The sequence below is a fragment of the Balaenoptera musculus genome, chromosome X (assembly GCF_009873245.2).
Source record: "Balaenoptera musculus isolate JJ_BM4_2016_0621 chromosome X, mBalMus1.pri.v3, whole genome shotgun sequence".
In the NCBI taxonomy this organism is placed as follows: Eukaryota; Metazoa; Chordata; class Mammalia; order Artiodactyla; family Balaenopteridae; genus Balaenoptera; species Balaenoptera musculus.
In genome coordinates this window covers 15,952,787-15,977,894 of record NC_045806.1, presented here as the reverse complement: position 1 = coordinate 15,977,894, position 25,108 = coordinate 15,952,787, and the positions used below count along the sequence as shown (strand labels likewise).

The 25,108-nt window shown below is 41.3% G+C and overlaps 1 protein-coding gene across 1 annotated transcript in view; it reads left to right on the top strand.

Moving 5' to 3' along the window:
- The window catches only part of MAP3K15 (mitogen-activated protein kinase kinase kinase 15), a 148,330-nt gene that overhangs the window by 12,915 nt on the left and 110,307 nt on the right, over window positions 1–25,108 (top strand). The window contains exons 2-3 of the mRNA XM_036839721.1: window positions 17,845–17,984; window positions 20,240–20,263. Coding sequence (XP_036695616.1) covers window positions 17,845–17,984; window positions 20,240–20,263 — 164 coding nt within the window. The remainder of the gene's footprint in view (window positions 1–17,844; window positions 17,985–20,239; window positions 20,264–25,108) is intronic.

Here is a 25,108-nt window from a genome sequence, read left to right as displayed (position 1 = left end):
TCCATTCGACCTCACACTTCCCACAACTGGGCCCATGTCTGAAGCCAGGCGTTCAGAAGGAGAAAAAAAAGCAATGGAGATTCACCGCCACCACCCTTGGGACAACAGCTCCTTCAATCAGAGCAAAAGATTCCCCTCTCGGAGTTCCAGGCACCTGTGGGCCCGCTCTGCCACTGACTGTCTCTGCTGTCACCACTGCGGGATTGCCGGGGGCCTGGGGGTACAAGAGGACAAGGAAGAGGAAGACAGCAGAGAATTTCCCTCACTCTCTCTGAGCATTAGGAGGCCCCTTTCCTGCCTTTTTTTTAGAGGGTTTCTCCTGCTGCTCTCTATGTCCGCACCTAACACCCAGTTCTGGGTTTCAGGCTGCCTTTAGGCCAGGCTGGGGGAGACTGGGGGAAAATGTGAAACTTGCTGTTGATCTGGTGGTTCTCTGAAATCTAGTCGTCTTCTCCAGGCTGCTTGCTACCACTTACTTTTCACACTCCTAAAATAGCTATTTCATCCACTCTCTAGTTTTTATAGCTACATTCATGGAGAGACAGGGTGGGATGTATTTATTCCATCTTACTTGGAACCAGAACTCAAACTTGTACCATTAAATTTTGAGGTGATTTTTTTCACGCAGCAGTAGTAACCAGAATATAATAAAATATCTCTGCATCTTATCAAGCTTACCAGTAAGCAAAAATAGCCTCAATGCCAGCTGCATTGTATCAGACCAGTTCTGTCCATACCTGATACTCTGTGTGACTGTTAAGGTTGGGGGGCAAAAGAAATAGAATAAATGGAACAAAAGGAGATGGTTGACATGATAAAGGTGCTTGATTGGCCTCCAGTGTATCCCTCTGAATATGTTGGCTGTGAGCTGGGAGCAAAGACCATTTTGATGTTTAGAATGACCATTGGATTGTCGTTGGATCTCACAAGGCTAAAGTTTCAAGACTTGTTGGGTGGGTTCATTAAAAAACGTGTTCTCTGTCCTGAGAATGAAAACCTTGCATCCAAAATACTTGTCCTTGCTAAGTAATTTTTGTAAAGCCTGTGGCTAGCGAGGCATGCTTGATGCAGATCATAAGGTCTGCATATTCATTTTCCAAAGAACCACCTAAGAAAAAGGAAATGGGTACATGGGGGGAAAAAAGGAAATTAGAAGGGTTAAAGAGAAAGAAAAATGGCCCCATATCTAGCGACGAGTCACCACCATCACCACCACCAAATGAACTCACTTGCCCTCCACAGGCTGTGGGGATGGACGCCACTTGGGAGGCTTAGAGCGCAGAATGGGTGAAAACTCAGCAAAAGGCCCGGCACCTAGTGATGACCTTGAAGGAGCAGTTGATTTTGTTAAAAAGAAAGAGGGCATTATTGTTGAAGTAGGTGTAAAAGCCAAGGGTCCTCTTGTGTTGACTGGTGGTCATTTTAATGAGACGATTAGAGAACGAATTAAGAAATTTCCTACAATTTTGCCTCTGTAAACAGAAAAGCTCAGCAGTACCCTCATCACAGCTCGCAGCGTGCAGTAGCAGTACAGCAAGTTCTCCTCCTCTCTAAAGCTGCCCACATCTTGAAGGTGATGTATGACACAGAGCTTTTAGAAGAGGAGGTCATTAGCTGCTGGTTAGAAAAGCCTTTAAGAAATATGTTGCAAAAAGTTTGCCCAAGAGAGTCATGTCAAAGCAGATCCCTTTATAAAAGAGTTGAAGGAAGCTGCCGAAGATGAGAGTATGAGGTAGTGTAGTCAAAGGCTCCCAGGGAACCCGGAGGCGAAACTGTGAAGTGTGACATCACGGATGATGATGACGATATTGTTACCATTTGAAGTGATGAATGCACCCTAGTTTGCAGTATAATGCTGCACATTTCTTTTTGTCTTGTTAGTTGGAAGAGCAACATATACGTGACTTAAATCATGCTATACTTTATATCACAAATATTTCACTGTGAGTGGTCTGAAATTAAGCCCAGTGAATCCATTCACCTCTGTAAGTAAACATAGTTTGCTTATATGTGGCATCTTTCTTTTGAAAAAAACTGGTAAATGGACATATCTCAATCATACTTATAAAGTATAAAAATGATTTATTTTTAGGTCATTCTTACCAGAAAAGATACTAGAAAGCAAAATATGGGGGACCGGATACAGTTTACTGATGTCCCCACTCTTCCCCAACCCCACTCCCAGTTGAAACTTAATACTCCAAGCAACTAGTACCCATCCCACGTGGCACTTGGTAAGGATCTGCTGACTTCCTGACACTGAATTCGTAGGCTGTCTCCTCCACTTCACAGCATTCTTTCCATTGACCTGCCCTCAAGTATGTTGGAATTGAGCAGCAGTGGATGAAGTAAGATCTAAATTCTGGTAGGAGTTAGTAGAGGTACCTCCTGTCCAGTAAATCTGGGCTCTGTTGTTTTTAGGTAGCTTTTAGATGGCCAGTGTTGCCATAAATCCAATCAGATTTTTTTTTTGTTTAACAATGTCTTTAGCAGGAAAATTGTTCTAAAATCTAGTTGTTTTCATTTAGGCACAGCCAACCTTACTTATATTCATTATTTCTTATTTTCCGCTGGGAGCAAGATAGGCTTACAGATAACCTGGAATATATTTAAGGACCGGCATGAGCCAGTACAATCTCAGGATTACTATATGGTAAATCATTTGCCATCATATCGTTTCACTGACTAATGCTTTGCTTTGGAAATCAGATACTTTTAAACCACAGTAGAAAGTTATAATTTTACTTACTCCTTTCAAGACATTTCAATAAAATAATGTTCAAAAGTTTTTAATGAACTAAAATCCTATACGTCATCCGTCTTTCTTGTTTTATATAAACATGTAGTGAGATCATTATAATTGATTCTTAAATTGTTTGTTTGAAGGGCACTTTGCTTTTAAATTCAGATACTTTCCTGCTAAGAATAGATTTTAACCTTGGCTTTTTGCAGTCCCTGATGGCGTATCACTTCTTAAGGTTTGTTCAGCCAAGATAGGTAGAGGGTGTATGTGGGGTCCACGGTCAAGGAGGATGGTTTATTCTATGCAGGCTTTTCCCCTGAGACTGGCCTGCGTCAGGGGGAACTAGAAGGTAATTAGAGCACAGGGTGCATTTGTCAATGAAAATCTGAATTTGACCTCTTCCTTTTTTTCTGTGATCTGTTTGCCTAAGATTGATAAATAAACTGTTTTGCCCCTCCCTCCCCCTGGTGGCTCAGTTTCAGAAAGTGAGTCCAATAAGTAGTAAGCCTCATCTGGGCCCTGGGGAGCACAGGACTCTGCCATGCCCTAGCTATGTGACCTTGGGCGAATCTGTTACTCTCTCTCTGCTTCGTTTCCCCACCTGCAAAGTAGAGCCAGTTACCAATGCTGCCTGCTTCACAGGGTGGTTCTGAAATTCAACCAAGATGTCTATGGAAGTGTTTTGTAAATGGCAAAGCAAGTGACTGCTGTGATGATTAAAGCTTTTAGGAAATTTATAGTCCCTTTAGGGAAAAAAGCTCAATTCTGCATATATAATAAAAATTCCAGTCTGGCGTTTTATCATATTTATCATTTATAATCTACTAACTTAGTGTCTTAAAAGTTCTAAAAGTAAGCTGGTCAAATATTGTGGTAGAAATTCTGCAAGCAAGCTCAATCAATTGGCCCGAGTGACAAATGTCAGGCAAAAATGTCAACTTTGGGTTTGAGGTGTTTTTACAATTGAACATGAGTTACTTGGAATTTTTTTTTGAGTGGCAATATCAATCTGTCCTGTTTTTTTTTTAATTTTATTGAAGTATAGTTGATTTACAATGTTGTGTTAATTTTAGGTGTACAGCAAAGTGATTCAGTTATACATATACATATATCAATTCTTTTTTAGATTCTTTTCTCACATCAGTTATCACAGAATATTGAGTAGAGTTTCCTGTGCTATACAGTAGGTCCTTGTTGGTTATCTATTTTATAGATATAGTAGTGTGTATATGTTAATCCCAATCTCTTAATTTATCATTTCCCCCATGTTTCCCCTTTTGTAACCGTAAGTTTGATTTCAAGATCTGTGAGTCTGTGTCTGTTTTATAAAAAAGTTCATGTGTATCATTTTTAAAAATTAGATTCCCCTTATGAGTGATACCATATGCTATTTGCCTTTCGCTTTCTTCACTTAGTATGATGATCTCTAGGTCCATCCATGTTGCTGCAAATGGCATTATTTCGTTATTTTTCATGGCTCGGTAATATTCCGTTGTATATATGTACCACATCTTTTTTTTTTTTAATTTTTGGCTGCATTGGGTCTTCGTTGCTGTGCAAGGGCTTTCTCTAGTTGTGACAAGCAGGGGCTACTCTTTGTTGAGGTGTGCGGGCTTCTCATTGTGGTGGCTTCTCTTGTTGTGGAGCACGAACTCTAGGCGCGAGGGCTTCAGTAGTTGTGGCACACAGGCTCTAGAGGGCAGGCTCAGTAGTTGTGGTGCACGGGCTTAGTTGCTCCGCGGCATGTGGGATCTTCCAGGACCAAGGCTCGAACCTGTGTCCCCTGCATTGGCAGATGGATTCTTAACCACTGTGCCACCAGGGGAGTCCACTACCACATCTTCTTTATCCATTCGTCTGTCAGTGGACATTTAGGTTGCTTCCATGTCTTGACTATTGTAAATAGTGCTGCAGTGAACAATGGGGTGCATGTATCTTTTCAAATTATGGTTTTCTCTGGATATATGCCCAGGAGTGGGATTGCTGGATCATATGGTAGTTCTATTTTTAGGTTTTTAAGGAATCTCCATACTCTTCTCCATAGTGGTTTTACCAGTTTACATTCCTACCAACAATGTAGGAGGGTTCCCTTTTCTCCACACCCTCTCCAGCATTTATTGTTTGTAGACTTTTTGATGATGGCCGCTGTGACCAGTGTGAGGTGATACCTCATTGTAGTTTTGATTTGCATTTCTCTGAAAGTTAGTGATGTTGAGCATCTTTTCATGTGGTTTGTGGCCATCTGTATATCTTCTTTGGAGAAATGTCTATTTAGATCTTCTGCCCATTTTTTGATTGGTTTTTTGTTTTTTGGGTTTTTTTTGACATAGAGCTGCATGAGCTATTTGTATGTTGTGGACATTAATCCCTTGTCGGTCACTTCGTTTGCAGATATTTTCTCCCATTCTGTGGGTTGTCTTTTCATTTTGAATATGGTTTCCTTTGCTGTACAGAAGCCTTTAAGTTTAATTCGGTCCCATTTGTTTATTTTTGTTTTTATTTTCAGTACTCTAGGAGGTGGATCAAAAAACATTGCTGAGATTTATGTCAAAGAGTGTTCTGCCTCTGTTTTCCTCTAAGAGTTTTATTGTGTCCAGCTTACATTTAGGTCTTCGATCCATTTTGTTTATTTTTGCGTATGGTGTTAGAGAATGTTCTAATTTCATTCTTTTACATGTAGCTGTCCAGTTTTCCCATCACCACTTAATGAAGAGACTCCCTTTTCTCCATTGTATGTTCCTGCCTCCTTTGTCATACATTAGTTGACCATATGTGCATGGGTTTATCTCTGGGCTTTCTATCCTGTTCCATTGATCTATATTTCTGTTTTTGTGCCAGTACCAAACTGTCTTGATTACTGTAGCTTTGTAATATAGTCTGAAGTCAGGGAGCCTGATTAATCCAGCTCCATTTTTCGTTCTCAAGATTGCTTTGGCTATTCGGGGTCTTTTGTGTCTCCATACAAATTGTGAAATTTTTTGTTCTAGTTCTGTGAAAAATGCCAGTGGTAGTTTGATAGGGATTGCATTGAATCTGTAGATTGCTTTGGGTAGTAGAGTCATTTTCACAATGTTGATTCTTCCAATCCAAGAACATGGTATATCTCTCCATCTATTTGTATCATCTTTAATTTCTTTCATCAGTGTCTTATAATTTTCTGCATACAGGTCTTTTGTCTCCTTAGGTAGGTTTATTCCTAGATATTTTATTCTTTTTGTTGCAATGGTAAACGGGAGTGTTTTCTTAATTTCACTTTCAGATTTTTCATCATTAGCATATAGGAATGCAAGAGATTTCTGTGCATTAATTTTGTATCCTGCTACTTTACCAAATTCATTGATTAGCTCTAGTAGTTTTCTGGTAGCATCTTTAGGATTCTCTATGTATAGTATCATGTCATCTGCAAACAGTGACAGCTTTACTTCTTCTTTTCTGATTTGGATTCCTTTTATTTCTTTTTCTTCTCTGATTGCTGTGGCTAACACTTCCAAAACTATGTTGAATAATAGTGGTGAGAGTGAGCAACCTTGTCTTGTTCCTGATCTTAGTGGAAATGGTTTCAGTTTTTCACCATTGAGGACGATGTTGGCTGTGGGTTTGTCATATATGGTCTTTATTATGTTGAGGAAAGTTCCCTCTATGCCTACTTTCTGCAGGGCTTTTATCATAAATGGGTGTTGAATTTTGTCGAAAGCTTTCTCTGCATCTATTGAGATGATCATATGGTTTTTCTCCTTCAGTTTGTTAATATGGTGTATCACATTGATTGATTTGCGTATATTGAAGAATCCTTGCATTCCTGGAATAAACCCCACTTGATCATGGTGTATAATCCTTTTAATGTGCTGTTGGATTCTGTTTGCTAGTATTTTGTTGAGGATTTTTGCATCTATGTTCATCAGTGATATTGGCCTGTAGTTTTCTTTCTTTGTGACATCTTTGTCTGGTTTTGGTATCAGGGTGATGGTGGGCTCGTAGAATGAGTTTGGGAGTGTTCCTCCCTCTGCAATATTTTGGAAGAGTTTGAGAAGGATAGGTGTTAGCTCTTCTCTAAATGTTTGATAGAATTCGCCTGTGAAGCCATCTGGTCCTGGGCTTTTGTGTGTTGGAAGATTTTTAATCACAGTTTCAATTTCAGTGCTTGTGATTTGTCTGTTCATATTTTCTATTTCTTCCTGGTTCAGTCTCGGCAGGTTGTGCATTTCTAAGAATCTGTCCATTTCTTCCAGGTTGTCCATTTTATTGGCATAGAGTTGCTTGTAGTAATCTCTCATGATCGTTTGTATTTCTGCAGTGTCAGTGGTTACTTCTCCTTTTTCATTTCTAATTCTATTGATTTGAGGCTTCTCCCTTTTTCTCTTGCTGAGTCTGGCTAATGGTTTATCAATTTTGTTTATCTTCTCGAAGAACCAGCTTTTAGTTTCATTGATTTTTGCTATTGTTTCCTTCATTTCTTTTTCATTTATTTCTGGTCTGATCTTTATGATTTCTTTCCTTCTGCTAACTTTTGGGTTTTTTTGCTCTTCTTTCTCTAATTGCTTTAGGTGCAAGGTTAGGTTGTTTATTTGATATGTTTCCGGTTTCTTAAGGTAGGATTGTATTGCTGTAAACTTCCCTCTTAGAACTGCTTTTGCTGCATCCCATAGGTTTTGGGTCGTCGTGTTTTCATTGTCATTTGTTTCTAGGTATTTTTTGATTTCCTCTTTTGATTTCTTCAGTGATCACTTGGTTATTAAGTAGTGTATAGTTTAGCCTCCATGTGTGTGTATTTTTTACAGATTTTTTCCTGTAATTGATATCTAGTCTCATAGCGTTGTGGTCGGAAAAGATACTTGATACAATTTCAATTTTCTTAAATTTACCAAGGCTTGATTTGTGACCCAAGATATGAACTCTCCTGGAGAATGTTCCATGAGCACTTGAGAAGAATGTGTATTCTGTTGTGTTTGGATGGAATGTCCTATAAATTTCAATTAAGTCCATCTTGTTTAATGTATCATTTAAAGCTTGTGTTTCCTTATTTATTTCCATTTTGGGTGATCTGTCCATTGGGGAAAGTGGGGTGTTAAAGTCCCCTACTATTACTGTGTTACTGTCGATTTCCCCTTTTATGGCTGTTAGCATTTTCCTTATGTATTGAGGTGCTCCTATGTTGGGTGCATCAATATTTACAATTGTTATATCTTCTTCTTGGATTGATCCCTTGATCATTATGTAGTGTCCTTCTTTGTCTCTTGTAATAGTCTTTGTTTTAAAGTCTATTTTGTCTGTTACGAGAATTGCTACTCCAGCTTTCTTTTGATTTCCATTTGCATGGAATATCTTTTTCCATCCCCTCACTTTCAGTCTGTATGTGTCCCTAGGTCTGAAGTGGGTCTCTTGTAGACAGCATATATATGGGTCTTCTTTTTGTATCCATTCAGCCAATCTATGTCTTTTGGTGGGAGCATTTAATCCATTTACATTTAAGGTAATTATTGATATGTATGTTCCTATTACCATTTTCTTAATTGTTTTGGGTTTGTTATTGTAGGTCTTTTCCTTCTCTTGTGTTTCCTGCCTAGAGAAGTTCCTTTAGCATTTGTTGTAAAGCTGGTTTGGTGGTGCTGAATTCTCTAAACTTTCGCTTGTCTGTAAAGGTTTTAATTTCTCCTTCATATCTGAATGAGATCCTTGCTAGGTAGAGTAATCTTAGTTTTAGGTTTTTCTCCTTCATCAGTTTAAATATGTCCTGCCACTCCTTTCTGGCTTGCAGAGTTTCTGCTCAAAGATCAGCTGTTAACCTGTGGGGATTCCCTTGTGTGTTATTTGTTGTTTTTCCCTTGCTGCTTTTAATATTTTTTCTTTGTATTTAATTTTTGATAGTTTGATTAATATGTGTCTTGGCGTGTTTCTCCTTGGATTTATCCTGTATGGGACTCTCTGTGCTTCCTGGACTTGATTAACTATTTCCTTTCCCGTATTAGGGAGATTTTCAAGTACAATCTCTTCAAATAGTTTCTCAGTCCCTTTCTTTTTCTCTTCTTCTTCTGGGACCCCTATAATTCGAATGTTGGTGCGTTTAATGTTGTCCCAGAGGTCTCTGAGACTGTCCTCAATTCTTTTCATTCTTTTTTCTTTCTTCTGCTCTGCAGTAGTTATTTCCACTATTTTATCTTCCAGGTCACTTATCCGTTCTTCTGCCTCAGTTATTCTGCTATTGATCCCTTCTAGAGAATCTTTAAATTCATTTATTGTGTTGTTCATCATTGTTTGTTTGCTCTTTAGTTCTTCTAGGTCCTTGTTAAACGTTTCTTGTATTTTCTCCATTCTATTTCCAAGATTTTGGATCATCTTTACTCTCATTTTTGGAATTCTTTTTCAGGTAGACTGCCTATTTCCTCTTCATTTGTTAGGTCTGGAGGGGTTTTGCCTTGCTCCTTCATCTGCTGTGTGTTTCTCTGTCTTCTCATTTTGCTTAACTCACTGTGTTTGGGGTCTCCTTTTCGCAGGCTGCAGGTTCGTAGTTCCTGTTGTTTTTGGTGTCTGCCCCCAGTGGCTAAGGTTGGTTCAGTGGGTTGTGTAGGCTTCCTGGTGGAGGGGACTGGTGCCTGTGTTCTGGTGGATGAGGTTGGATCTTGTCTTTCTGCTGGGCAGATCCATGTCTGGTGGTGTGTTTTGGGGTGTGTGTGGCCTTATTATGATTTTAGGCAGCCTCTCTGCTAATGGATGGGATTGTGTTCCTGTCTTGCTAGTTGCTTGGCATAGGGTGTCCAGCACTGTGGGTTCCTGGTCGTTGAGTGGAGCTGGGTCTTGGCATTGAGATGGAGATCTCTGGGAGGTTTTTGCCATTTGATATTACGTGGAGCTGGGAGGTCTCTTGTGGACCAGTGTCCTGAACTTGGCTCTGCCACCTCAGAGGCACAGCCCTTGACGCCTTGCTGGAGCACCAAGAGCCTGTCCTCCACACGGCTCAGAATAAAAGGGAGAAAAAAAAGAAAGGAGGAAGAAGAGAAAGTAAAATAAAATAAAATAAAGTTATTAAAATAAAAAATAATTAGTAAAACAAGATTTTTTAAGTAATAAAAGAAAGAACAGAGCAACCAAACCAAAAAACAAATCCACCAATGATAACAAGTGCTAAAAACTATACTAAAAAACAAACAAACAAAAAAAACCGGACAGACAGAACCCTAGGACAAATTGTAAAAGCAAAGCTATAGAGACAAAATCACACACAGAAGCATACATATACACACTCACAAAAAGAGAAAAAGGGAAATATATATATATATATTGTTGCTCCCAAAGTCCACCTCCTGAATTTGGGATGATTCGTTGTCTATTCAGGTATTCCACAGATGCAGGTACATCAAGTTGATTGTGGAGATTTAATCCACTGCTCCTGAGGCTGCTGGGAGAGATTTCCCTTTCTCTCCTTTGTTCGCACAGCTCCTGGGGTTCAGCTTTGGATTTGGACCCGCCTCTGCGTGTAGGTCCCCTGAGGGCGTCTGTTCTTTGCTCACACAGGACGGGGTTAAAGGAGCAGCTGCTTCGGGGGCTCTGGCTCACTCAGGCCGGGGGGTGGGAGCGGTACGGAGGAGGCGGGGCGAGCCTGCGGCGGCAGAGGCCGGCGTGACGTTGCACCAGCCTGAGGCGCACCGTGCGTTCTCCCGGGGAAGTTGTCCCTGGATCACGGGAGCCTGGCAGTGGCGGGCTGCACTGGCTCCCGGGAGGGGAGGTGTGGATAGTGTCCTGTGCTTGCACACAGGCTTCTTGGTGGCGGCAGCAGCAGCCTTAGCATCTCATGCCCGTCTCTGGGGTCCGCGCTGATCGCCACGGCTCGCGCCCGTCTCTGGAGCTCCTTTAAGCGGCGCTCTGAATCCCCTCTCCTCGTGCACCAGGAAACAAAGAGGCAAGAAAAAGTCTCTTGCCTCTTCGGCAGCTGCAGACTTTTTCCCGGACTCCCTCCCGGCTAGCTGTGGTGCACTAGCCCCCTTCAGGCTGTGTTCACACAGCCAACCCCAGTCCTCTCCCTGGGATCCGACCTCCAAAGCCCGAGCCTCAGCTCCCCGCCCCTGCCCGCCCCAGCGGGTGAGCAGACAAGCCTCTCGGGCTGGTGAGTGCTGGTCGGCACCGATCCTCTGTGCGGGAATCTCTCCGCTGTGCCCTCTGCACCCCTGTGGCTGCGCTCTCCTCCGTGGCTCTGCAGCTCCCCCCCTCCGCCACCCGCAGTCTCTGCCCACGAAGGGCCTTCCTAGTGTGTGGAAACCTTTCCTCCTTCACAGCTCCCTCCCACTGGTGCAGGTCCCGTCCCTATTCTTTAGTCTCTGTTTTTTTCCTTTTTCTTTTACCCTACCCAGGTACATGGGGGAGTTTCTTGCCTTTTGGGAGGTCTGAGGTCTTCTGCCAGTGTTCAGTATGTGTTCTGTAGGAGTTGTTCCACACGTAGATGTATTTCTGATGTATTTGTGGAGAGGAAGGTGATCTCCACGTCTTACTCTTCTGCCATCTTGAAGCCGTATATTCTTCAGTTTGTTAATGTGGTGTATCACACTGATTGATTTGAGGATATTGAGGAATCCTTGCATCCCTGGGATTAATCCGACTTGGTCATAGTATATGATCCTTTTAATGTATTGTTGGATTCGGTTTGGTAGTATTTTGTTGAGTATTTCTGCATCTCTGTTCATCAGTGATATTGGCCTGTAATTTTTTTTTCTTGTGGTATCTTTGTCTGGTTTTGGTATCCAGGTGATGGTTGCCTCATAGAATGAGCAGAGTTCTTTCTCTGCAATGTTTTGGAAGCATTTCAGAGGGATAGCTGTTAACTCTTCTCTAAATGTTTGATAGAATTCACCTGTGATGCCATCTGGTCTTGGACTTTTGTTTGTTGGAAGCTTTTATTTATTTATTTTTAATTTTCTTTATTATTATTATTATTTTTGGCTGTGTCGGGTCTTAGTTGAGGCATACGGGATCTTTCGTTGTGGCGTGTGCTCTTCATTGTGGCGTGCGGGCTTCTCTCTAGTTGTGGAGTGCAGGTTTTCTCTCTCTAGTTGCAGCATGTGGGCTGCAGGGCGCTTGGGCTCTTGTTGTTTGCAGCACGTGGGCTGTCTTGTTGAGGTGCGCGAGCTCAGTAGTTGTGGTGCCCAGGCTTAGTTGCCCTGTGGCATGTGGGATCTTAGTTCCCCGACCAGGAATCAAATCCCCATGCCCTGGATTGGAAGGAGGATTCTTTACCACTGGACCACCAGGGAAGTCCCTTTTGGAAGCTTTTAGATCACTGTTTAAATTTCAGTACTTGTGATTGGTCTGTTCATATTTTCTATTTCTTCCTGGTTCAGTCTTGGAAGGTTGTATCTTTCTAGGAATTTGTCAGTTTCTTCTAGGTTATCCATTTTATTGGCATATAGTTGTTTGTAGTAGTCTCTTATGATCCTTTGTATTTCTGTGGTGTCAGTTGTAACTTCTCCTTTTTCATTTCTAATTTTATTGATTTGAGTTCTCTTTTTTTCTTGAGGAGTCTGGCTAAAGGTTTGTCAATTTTGTTTATCTTCTCAAAGAACCAGATTTTAGTTTCATTGATCTTTTCTGTTGTTTTCTTCATCTCTATTTCATTTATTTTTGCTCTGATCTTTATGATTTCTTTCCTTCTACTAACTTTGGGTTTTGTTTGTTCTTCTTTCTTTAGTTGCTTTATGTGTAAGGTTAGGTCGTTTATTTGAGATTTTTCTTGTTTCCTAAGGTAGGCTTGTATTGCTGTAAACTTCTCTCTTAGAACTGCTTTTGCTGCATCCCATAGGTTTTGGACTGTTGTGTTCTCGTTGTCATTTGTCTCTAGGTATTTTTCGAATTCCTCTTTGATTTGTTCAGTGATCCATTGGTTGTTTAGTGGCATATTGTTTAGCCTCCATGTGTTGTATTTTTACACTTTTTGTCCTGTAATTGATTTCTAATTTCAAAGCATTGTGCTCGGAAAAGATGCTTGATATGATTTCTATTTCCTTAAATTTACTGAGGCTTGATTTGTGGCCCAGCATGTGATCTATCCTGGAGAATATTCCATGTGTACTTGAGAAGAAAGTGTATTCTGCTGCTTTTGGATGGAATGCTCTATAAATATCAATTAAATCCACCTGGTCTAACGTCTCATTTAAGGCCTGTGTTTCCTTATTGATTTTTTGTCTGGATGATCTGTCCATTGATGAAAGTGAGGTGTTAAAGTCCCCCACTATTGTGTTACTGTTGATTTCTCCTTTATGGCTGTTAGCATTTGCCTTACATATTGAGGTACTCCTGTGTTGGGTGCATATATATTTACAATTGTTATCTTCTTGGATTGATCCCTTGATCATTGTTTAGTGTCCTTCTTTGTCTCTTGTAGCATTCTTTATTTTAAAGTCTATTTTGTCTGATATGAGTATTGCTACTCCAGCTTTCTTTTGATTTCCATTTGCATGGAATACCTTTTTCTCTCCCCTCAGTTTCAGTCTGTATGTGTCCCTAGATCTGAAGTGGATCTCTTGTAGGCAGCATATATATGGGTCTTGTTTTTGTATCCATTCAGCCAGTCTATGTCTTTTGGTTGGAGCATTTAATCCATTTACGGTTAAGGTAATTATCAATAGGAATGTTCTTATTGCCATTTTGTTCATTGTTTTGGATTTGTTTTTCAAGGTCTTTTTTTCTTCCCTTCGTCTTTTGTTCTCTTGTGATTTGATGTCTGTCTTTAGTGTTGTGTTTAGATTGCTTTTTCTTTTTTGTATGTGTATCTTTTGTAGATTTTTGGTTTGTGGTTCCCACGAGGTTTATTTTTTTAATATTTATTTATTTATTATTTATTTATTTATTTAGGCTGCACCAGGTCTTATTTGCAGCACGCGGGATCTTCGTTGTGGCATGCAGGGTCTTTAGTTGCGGCATGCGGACTCTTCGTTGCGTCGTGCCTGCGGGATCTAGTTCCCTGACCAGGGATCGAGGCCTGGCCCCCTGCATTGGGAGTGCGGAGTCTTACCAACTGGACCACCAGGGAAGTCCCTCCCATGAGGTTTTGATATAGCAGTCTGTATATATACAAGATTGTTTTAAGTTGCTGGTCTCTTCATTTCAAGTGCATTTCCAATATCCTGCATTTGTAGTCTTCTCTTCTCATGATTGCTGGTTTTGATATCATATTTGTGTGTGGATGATTTCCTACCTTTACTTTATGTTTGCCTTTATTGGTGAGCTTTCCCATTTGTAATTTTCTTGATTCTCGTTTTGGCCTTTTCTTTTCCACCTAGAGAATTTCCTTTAGGATTTGTTGTAAAGCTGGTTTCGTGGTGCTGAATTCTCTTAGCTTTTGCTTGTCTGTAAAACTTTGGATTTCTCTGTTGAATCTGAATGAGAGCCTTGCTGGGTAGAATATTATTGGTTGTAGGTTTTTCCCTTTCATCACTTTAAATATATTGTGCCACTCCCTTCTGGCTTGCAGAGTTTCTGCTGAAAAATCAGCTGATACCCTTATGGGGATTCCCTTGTATGTTACTTGTCACTTTTCCCTTCTTGCTTTTAATATTTTTTCTTTGTCTTTAATTTTTGTCCATTTGATTAATATGTGTCTTGGTGTTTTCCTCCTTGGGTTTATCTTGTATGGGACTCTCTGCGCTTCCTGGACTTAAATTGAATGTTTTCTTTCTCATGTTAGGGAAGTTTTTGCTGTAATCTCTTCAAATATTTTCTCAGGCCCTTTCTCTCTCTCTAGTCCTTCTGGGACACCTATGTTGCAAATGTTGGTGTATTTAATGTTGTCCCAGAGGTCTCTGAGACCTCACTCAGAGGCTCAGGACTCTCTCTCTTATGGGAGGACCTCTGCGATATAATTATTTTCCAGTTTGTGGGTTGTCCATCTGGTGGGTATGGGATTTGATTATGTTCTGAAAGTGCCCTTCCTACCATCTCATTGTGGCTTCTTTTTTGTCTTTGAATGTAAAAAAATCTTTTTTGGTAGCTTCCAGTCTTTTTTGTCAATGGTTGTTCAGCAGTTAGTTGTGGTTGTGGTGTTTTTGTGAGAGAAGATGAGCTCAAGTCCGTCTATTCCACCCTCTTTTCCGGAATTGAGTGGCTGTTTTTAGTTTGGATGCCTGCCGCCTCTTTCCTCAGCGTGTGCTGGCCATTATCCCCCAGATATGGGTGTGCAGGCACAGCGGCCCTTGCGCGCTCCCGGGACTGGGGAGTACTCAGAGTGTTGTTGCAAAGATTAATTAAGATGACGTGAAACTATCTTGCCCATTTCCCAGCAAACATGTCTTTGTTTCTGCCCTTTTTTCCTTAGCAGTTCACTGTGTAAAAGCTTTGCTCAACCATGCCTTTTGAATAGGATGTCCTTTCTGAGGTAGCGTGATGAAGTCCCGTGCTGTCCTGCTCAGGGCTGGAATCCATCATGTGTCCAGCATTTCCCCCCTGAGTCACTCAGTAGCCATCTTGCTTCAATCTGTCCTGTTTTAATGAGGCACCAAGAAAAATCTCCATCCCAACCCTTGGTGAAGCCACAGAGGGGCTCCTTAGTGGATGTGGTGAGGCCAGTGTACAGGTCTCAGTACAGAACATTGAGAGGGCAGAGGAAAGCAGGAACTCATGTCAACAGATTAAAATTTAATCTACTTGGCTACAAGCTACTCCACCAAGTTGCAGGTTTCCTGTGAAAATGGTCTGCGTGACTGGGGGCTGCCATCCTTCATCCCTGCTCTGCCCCTTCCCACCACTCTCCTTTGTCTTCCTCCATTTGCTTCCTGTCCTTTGTTCACTAATTATAGACGTCCCCACGGCCTTGGAATTAGCATTTGTGTTGCCACTTCCTAATAACATTAGTAGGAAACACATTCTTTTTAATCTGAGAAGGTAATAGAGTCCAGGGAAAACTCATATGGGCAGAATGTCTAATTTATTCAGCTGCAGTGTGGTTTTTGACTCTGAGCAGATGTCTTTGGGGAACAGTTATCCATTTGAGATAAATTAACCAGGCTGGGTTGTAAAAAGTGTTTCCTCAGCATATACATTTGTCCTTTCTTGAGCAATAACCTTTGAAGGGTAAATTTGGATATGATAGTCTCCTGTTTAAGCCCTTCATGATTATTTTTTTAAAAATAATGATGAGACATTCATGCTATGGTTATTTGTTGTTTTTTTTTTCTTTGAGTTCTTTTAATGAAACATACTGAAGTATTTGGAGATGAAATTATATGACACCTGGGATTTGTTTCAAAATAATATGGAAGGGGTGGTATGGGCGGCAGTAGAGATGAAACAAGGCCGGCTGAGTTGATAATTGCTGAGGGAAGTGGGGGGCTACAGGGGTTCCATTATACTATTCTGTTTACTTTTACATATATATTTGTAATTTTCCATAATGAAAAGTAAAAAAAAACAAAAAAAAAACCCACACCCTACCATAGGTTTCCCATTGTCTCAAGCTAGTGTCCAGCCCTCTTAACATGGCCTTCAGACCCCTTCACCTGTCTGGCACCTACTAACCCTTCCAGGTTCATCTTCTTAGGTGTTCTGGTCCTGTGAAATGATTTGCAGTGGCCCCAACATGTACACCCCCCGACCTCTGGCTTGTACTTGCTGCCTTCTCTTCCTACAATGCTTTTTCCCTCCCTTTCCATCCACCCATCTTCTCCCCAGTTTTCCTGCCTCATATGGACCCTCAGGCTCCAGACAGCTCACATGCTTTCAGCCTTCCCTGACTGCCCTCCACCTGAGTGTGGGTTCGGTGCCCCCCAGGGGTGCCTCTGTCACTGTTCCTCTCATCTTAGCCTTCCTTACCCTGATTCTAACCACTGCTCCCTTCCCGTCGCCTCCGTTGTATTAAACATGGTTTTGAGGAAAGGGATTACGCCTTGTTCATACTTCTATCCCTGGCACCAAGCACAGTGCCTGGCATAGAGCAGGCAACCCATAAATTAGGGAATAAAAAGGCCCACCCAGGACTTACCAAGGCTCCGTCTCAGGTCTCCCAGTTGTGCCTGGTGCTGATGCAGCATCTCTCTCTGCCTTTTTGTTTCTTCACGTCCCTGTTCACCTTGCCTCTGTTCTGTTTCATTGGGATTTTCAGTGACTTCCTGTGAGTCACAGCAGCACAAGCATAAGTTTGGGCACTATTTCCCCAAATTTCTGCTGTACATCGTGGAGAAAGTCCAGTCAAACTTGGAGCTCTGATACTCTCTTGAAAATGACTAGATTTGAAATGGTGTCCAATGCTACTAGGCAAATTAAGTTTGTTCTTTATTGATGCTCTGTGTTGCCCCTCTGTTTTGGTTAAAGTCTCTCTAGGACACAACTCCAGGGGCATGTGATCTGTGCCGTCCAGTTGATGGTGACATATGAACCAGGAGCATGGTGCGGGAATGTTCATTACAACAGTTTGAAATAGGAAAAGAAGAAATCACGTGTGCTGAAGTGAAAATGCATGAACTTAGAGCTAGACATACAAGTTGGTTGTTTCACACCAAAAACCAGCAAGTCAAAGAATATATACAGTATGATACTATTTATATAAAGTTCAAAGACATACAAAACTAAACAATATACTGTTTAGGAATTCATAATTATAATAATATATAAGATGCATCTACAGATATATGCAGGGAACTGATAAATGCAGAGATCAGGATGGAGGCGTTCTCTGGGCCGGAGGGAGAGCTGTGATTAGGGGGAGGCATATGGAGCTCTGACAGTACAGATAACGCTTTGTGTCTTGGGCTGCATGGTGCGTGCATGGTTTTTCATTTCGTTATACTTAATACTTTATATGTAAGCTCAATATATTCTTTGGATATGATAAATTTCCTAATAAAAATAACATTTAAAATAAATCCACCAGCAATTTTTAAGTGAGACTATGTTCTCAGCACTTTGAAGAAGGAAGAGTTTTTTGGTTTTTAGTTTTTATTCCTGTTGCTTTTCTTCCACAGCTCATGGGGGTAATTTTAGTCAGATCATTCCTTACTTCTGCTTTACCTAAAAGGCTGATGGTAGAAATACAAATTGCAGCAGCTCCCCGTTGGCAATCATCAGAAAGCAGATTAAGTCGATCACCTCTCTCTCCCCCGACCTTGTCCCCTCCTTGTTCATCTCAGATGTTGCCGTGGTGGACATGAGCGATGTCTCCAGACAACCTTCCCTCTTCTACCATCTTGGAGTCCGTGAAAGCTTTGACATGGCCAATAATGTGATCCTGTACCACGACACCGATGCTGACACTGCTCTTTCATTGAAGGTAAAGAGTATTGTTCACCTTCTCCTGAATACTTTGTTTTGGGAAAGCAGTATTGTGTGTTCAGTTGAAATGTACACGTAGCAGAGGAGGTTGGAGAAAAACAATAAACATTTGCTTGTGCAGTTCCTTCCTTCCCACCCCAGGTTCTAGCTCACGCAGGTGACTTCCTGGCTTCTGTGTGAGCGTATGTGCTAGAGATGTGCGTTTGCAGGCAACTTGAATATTTCTAAGCTCACTGGGGAAGTGAAGGCAAAAACTCCTGTTAGTTTCTGTTGAAGCAAACACAGCACTTTGAATCCTCTATTGGGCAATTTGATCCAAACCTGCACATTAAAAAAAAAAAATCTCAACTTGGATAATAATAGGAAGATGTTTAACAGTTACCAAAATGGGTAGAAACGTTTAGCACAGATGTAATCAGTATTTAATCTGTCATTTTTTCTCCCCAGTTTAAAGCCAAGCAAAACTGAAAACTTGTGTGTTCATGCACAGCTCAGTAATTATTGAGAATTTTTAAATGTATTTTTGCAAATTTGATACAAGCTTTTTTGGATAACTGTACTTTTAAAAATGCTCCTGTTTGTAAAATGTGAAGGTCGGATGTGAGTTATTACAAAATTTAGCTAATATTAATGTTGCTTAATATCTTAACATTAGTCAGGAAATCCTGGTCTATCTTAAATCATTTCAGGAATAAAAGATTAGTTTGTTTACAGCAGTGTTACTCAACCTTGACTGCACTTTAGAATCATTTGGGGGGTTTGTAAATATCCCAGTACCCAGGCCACACCAAGATCAATTATGTCACAGTCTCTAGGGGATTTTTTTTAACCTCCCAAATGTGCAGCCAGAGGTGAGAACCAGTGGTTCAGAGTTAGCTTTCATGGACGTCATTTCTAAATGTTCAGCTACCTTAGCATTAAAAATCACTAATATATAAATGACACAGTTTTGTGATGGCAAATTGGACATTTTTGTTTGTGTTTCTTAAGGTCTAATATTAACCAGATGTTTCTGGGTTCTGTAACAATTTGGCATTATTTCCTGGTAGAAATACTACCTATCTCAGATGTGTAACCTGTATGTGTTAATATATCACATACACCTTACATAGGTGTGTCCTCTCTCGTCCTAGCACAGTACTGTATTTTAAGAGTCATTCATGTGACAGTGGAAGAAGAAACTGTTTTGCTATTATACTTTACATTGTAGAATAGTTTCCCAAAGGGCTATAAACCAATCTAAATTACTTTAGATATTTAGATTTTTTTTCTTTTACTGATATTCACTAAAGTGGTTATGCCTAGAAATATTTAGAATTAGAAAATGTGAAAGGGTAGATTATTCAGCTGTATTTTGATGAGAAACATGAAACTAGAATGTATTTTTTCCCAATTCAATAAATTTTTTTCCTCATTTGTGCGTTAGTGAACTCCTCTGGAAAGTCCCATGACCTAGATAAGTTTTAATTTTTAATGATACGGAAAAATACTTCCTAAAACAGAAATGGGTACTCAGTTATATCTGACGCCAGAAGAAGCGATCTGCACTTGTCAGAAAATAGAAATCTCAGAACACGTAAAACACATTTTACGGGAACAGCTGTTTAATTATGTTTTCTTTTTTCAGCAAATGGCTTGCAGCGCATAAATGATACAGTCAAGGGCTGCATAACCATTATGCTAAGTTAACCGACTAAAATTGCTGTCATTGAGTTTGAGTTTGAAAATTCCTATAGTGAATATATATAAATGTAATACCTATAGTGAGGTGTCAGGAATCCTATCAGCAACACCCCTTCTGTAGAAAGGCTGACTTGGGCGGGGGGTGGCCTGCAGCCTTCACACTGATGACTCAAGAAATGGTTCCAGGCCCGAGGTTACCATGGGCTGCCCATGCGCTTCATTGCTGTCACTGAGAAGGCGAGGTGCAGGGCATTCAGAGCCCTGAACTTGAATCTCAAAATATCTTTGGACAGAAGCATTGCCATTGCTATGGGAAAATCCTTATAACCATATATGTCCCCCAGGAATTCCAAAGCTAACCAATCATGATAAATTTTCCTTAGAACATGAATTTTACATTTCTTAGGGGCCCATTCTTTTTGAAGCTTTTTACAGGGGGAGGTTTCAGATGATTAACTCTTGCTCTAAAATGGGTGCCAGATGATGGCATGGGGACAAAGTGCTTACTAGTGCTTATGGAAATTAACTGTTTTGGAAAAAAGCTATATTGATCCTATCTTTTCTTTTCAGGATATAGTAACTCAAAAAAACACAGTAAGTATTGTATTTTCAGATTTTTAACTTTGTGAATGTAAACATATAAAATGCTTGCCTGAAAATCCCACAGATAGCCAAGTGATGTCTAATTGTACCTGTTGGTTGTGTTTCCAAGGGGGACACCTAGAACCCCCTACCCCTCAAGCTGCCAGCTGGATCAGCCCCACTCAGCTGCCCAGGGTGCAGGGCAGAGGGCAAGGTCAGGCAGGTGTACTTGTTCTTCGTTCCACACTAGGACTTTGAGCCTGGAACCACCCGGCTGTCTTCTGAGCTGGGTCGGTGTTCCTGTGGACCACCAGGATTCTTTCTGCTGGAGCCAGTACCTCCATACTTGCCACCAAAGTTTCCCTCACAACAGAGACATGAACTTATACTGGAGTTAAGGTGGGAGCCTAGCCCAAAGTTCCCTGCCACAAGCTGAAAAGAAGCGGGATGGAATTCCACTTCTTTCCATTTATGTGCTAGAGTCTCCTGATTTGACTTAAAAGTTCCTGCAGTGACATAGTGATAACACCGTGTTGGTTTGACTTGTATCATGAAACCCTCCCCCACCCTAAAGACATTCAAATAAGATCATGTCCTTGGAAATAGTGCCACGGTTATCCTGTACCTTTGAATGCCCCCCCCCAAAAAAACTGCCCATCCTCCGAGAAATTGTGACCTAGACTAAGGACAGTTCTTTCTTCCCTTTCCTTTGGCCCTCAGCCACTGACCCTTCTAGAAGGGCAGGGCCTCTTGCCTCTTTTCCTAGTCCAGTTGGAGTTCCCAGAGGGAGAGGGAGAAAAGGGCCCAGGAGGTAGAGGTCTCCCGAAGGCGCCCTCCGCAGGGGAGCGGGAGCTTGGCGTGACGTCTCCCCCTCCACAGAAGGTCCCACCCTGCAGCCGCGGGGCCCATGCTTCCCCAGGACCCAGGCAGAGCTCCCTGCCGGAGGTGGAAGCCTTGACTCTCCTCCTCCAAGCCCGGGAATGAAATTCTAGAAACAAAACAAGTACAGTTTATGTCATTACCACTGGAGTGTGGGTTTAATAAGCTGACCTGAAAATCAAGGTGGTTTTCTTGGGAAAAGAAATGGGAAGATTTGTCGCTTCGTTTTGTCCCATTTACATGCTAATACTGCCCACTTATGGCTCTTTCCTGTTCTTTCTAGATCTTGATTTCTTAAATTACCTCCTTCTTGGAGACAGGAATCCAGTCAAAGGGGATTGGGCCTGAGGCTGGGAGGCACAGGGTGTATTCCCAGCTCTGTCTCTTAGTAACTTTGGGCAGTCATTCCATCCGCCACCCCAATCCTCAGTGCCCTCGTCAGTAAAATGAAAAGGTTGAACTCTGTCGTTTCGTTCATAGATAACTTCCAGCACTCATTGTCCGCGTTCCATATTTGTTGTACAAGTGAAAAGACGTAACTTGGGTTTAATACAAGGAATGTCTAGGAAACAGTTATTCCTTAAAACAAGAATTACATTCAGGAAAGGTGCAAGGAAGAAAACTCTTTATTTTTACATCCTGACTGTTAGTTGTGTCGGAGTCTAGAAATCCTGTTCTCCGGGAGACTTAGTGTCATTCTGTTACCATTCTACTACATACCCTCCCTTCTGGTATGTTCTCCCTTGTCTAAACACCCAGGAATTCCTTCACATTCTTGGTAATTCTACCGCAGCATCATTCTCCCTAGGCTTTTGTTTGTTTTGTTTGTTTTTTAGGAACAAACTTATTCTAAACGATTTGGCAATGAATATCTCTGCTGTATTTGGCATTACTTTAGAATTCTGTGCCCAGGACTGGTTGTCATGCTTGATGGGGTGTGAAAATTTAGATCATTCAGGAGAACAAAATAAAGGACCAGAGGTGACTGGAAGGGTTGAAAATAGCACCTAAGAGGAAAAGTTGAAGGGAAGCAAACCTCAGGAGGTATTGTTCATGGTCATTTTCAAATGTTATCCCTTTTCAGGAAGCAGGGAAGCGGTTACTTCTACTCCAGATGTCATGGAAGTAGGGCAAACTGAAAAAAGGTTGGGGACAGCAGAATGGACGTCTCACAAGTAATGGTGATTAAACGTTGAAATAGAATGTCAAAGTAAATCAGCTGACTTTTAAGAAGAGTTTGTTCACTTGTCCCCTCCACATGGATGGAGGTAATGCTGCTTGGAAGCAGGGGTATGGATCGTGTAACACCAGAGGTTTTGAGAGAGAATCTGATGAAACTGTGGGTCTGTGATAATTGGATAGCTTTAAAAAAGAGAGATACAACATAGTTGTAGTTGGTGAATTATAAAGTCCTGTGAGTCAGGTACAGATTAAATGCCACACACTGAACATGCAGCTGGGTGCTTGAAGTGATTTATGAATATATGGAAACCAAGATGCTTTGAGATCTCTGTCTTCAGGGAGTATTTTATGTTTCTAGAATCGTGCCTGATGATGTATGGAACTCGGCTTCATTTGGTAGAGGGATAGTGTATTAGCCAGGGTTCTACAGAGCAGCGGTCCCCAACCTTTTTGGCACCAGGGACCGGTTTCGTGGAAGACGATCTTTCCACAGACGGGGGCGGGGGCAGGGGGGGAATGGTTCAGGCGGTAATGCGAGCGATGGGGAGCGACGGGGAGGGGCAGATGAAGCTTCACTTGCCTGCCTGCCGCTCACCTCCTGCCGTGCTGCCCGGTTCCTAACAGGCCATGGCCTGGTACCGGTCCGCAGCCCAGGGGTTGGGGACCCCTGCTCTAGAGAAACAGAACCAATTGGAGATACAGAAAGAGGGAGATAGAGATATTTATTATGAGGAATTACCTCACGTAATTATGGAGGCTGAGAAGCCCAACAGTCTACCATCCGCAGGCTGCAGACCCAGGAAAGCCAGTGGTGTAATTCGGTTTAAGTCCAAAGGCCTGAGAGCCAGGGGAGCCGATGGTGTAGATGAGAGAAGATGAGATGAGGTGTCCCAGCTCAAGCAGTTAGGCAGGAAAAAGAGGGCAAATTCCTGCTTCCTCTGCCTTTTGTCCTGGTCAGGCCTCGGTGGATTGGATGATGCCCACCGACAGTGGGGAGGGCGGTCTACTTGGCTGAGTCCGCTGACCCAGGTGCTAATCTCATTCAGAGACACCCTCACAGACACACCCAGAAATAACGTTTAATCTGGGCACCCTGTGGCCAGTCAAGTTGACACACAAAATTAGCCATCACAGATGGCTACATTTGCTTCCATTTCTAGGAGAAGTTGCTTTGCAGGGATGTAAAGGATGGGAAGCCAATCTCTAGGCTTCGGGCTGGACCAGACCTGCAGCCCTTCTGGGCTCTTCTGTTCTTCGGAAACACAGTATCACCTTTTGTGCTCACCTTTTTTTTCAGCTGATGCTCATAGTCTCGTGTTTTTTTTTTAAACTCTTTATTTAGGTATAATTGACATACCATAAAATGCACCTGTGTACACACAATTCAGTGATTTTTAAGAGTTGTGCAGCCATTACTACAACCCAGTTTTAGAGCATTTCCATCACCCCAAAATATACTTGTTTCCAGACAATGCCTGTTCCCATCCCAGCCCCAAGCAACCACTAATTTGCTTTATGTGTTATAGATTTACCTTTTCAGGACTTTTCATAGAAATGGAAGGATACAATAATGTGGTCTTTTGCATCTAGTTTCTTTCACTTAGCATGATGTTTGTGAGGTTCACCCATGATGTAGCAAGTATCAGTAGTTCTTTTTTATTGCTGAAAAGTATTCTAGTGTATGCATATTCCACGTTGTATTTATATATTCCCCAGTTGATGGACATTTGGATTGTCTCCACTTTTTGGTTATTATTCATAATGTTGCTATAAACATTCAAGTACAAGTCTTTGTGTTGGAAATATGTCTTCATTCCTCTTGGGTAGATACCTAGGAATGGAGTTGCTGGATCATATAGTAAATATATGTTTGACTTTGTAAGAAACTATCAAAATAATGTTCAAGGTGGCTGTACCATTTTACATTTCCATCAGCAATGAGAGGTCTGGCTTCACGTCCTCATCAATACTTGGTATTGTCTGTCTTTTTATTATATCCATTTTAGTGAGTATGGAGTGGTATCCTATTGTCGTTTTGTATTTCCCTAGTGGGTAATGATGTTGAGCATCTTCTCATGTGCTTATTAGCCATTCATAGTCTTTTTTTGGTGAAATGTCTATTCAAGTCTTTTGCTTATTTTTAGTTGGATTTTTTAGTCTTATTATGGAGCTGTAGAGTTCTTTGTATATTCTGGAAGCAAGGCTCTTATCAGAGACTTTATCAATTACTTCTTTTATGGCTCATGCTTTTGGTGTTGGTATCTAAGAACTCTTAGCCTAACCCAAGGTCACGAAGAATTTACTCCTATGTTTCCTTTTAAAGTTCTATAGTTTTGGCTCTTACATTTATTTCTCTGACCCATTTTGAGGTAATTTTTGTGTCTGGTGTGAGGTAGGGGTCCAGCTTCTTTCTTTTGCATGTGGCTATCCAGATGTCCCAGCACCATTTCTTAAAAAGACTATTCCTTCCCCATTGAATTTTCTTGGCACCTTTGTCAGAACCAACTGATCATAAATGTAAGGGTTTGTTTCTGGACTTGAAATTCTATTCCATTGACGTGTATGTTTACCTTTATGCCAGTACCATGCTGTTTTGACTACTGTACCTTTACAGTACATTTTGAAATCAGGAAATCTGATTCCCCCAACTTTGTTCTTCTTTTTCAACACAGTTTTGGCCATTTGGGGCCACTTGCAGTTCCATATGAATTTGAGAATCAACTTTTCCATTTCTACAAAAAAGGCCATTGGAATTTTGATAGGGATTGCGTTGTATCTGTTTATCACTTTAAGACT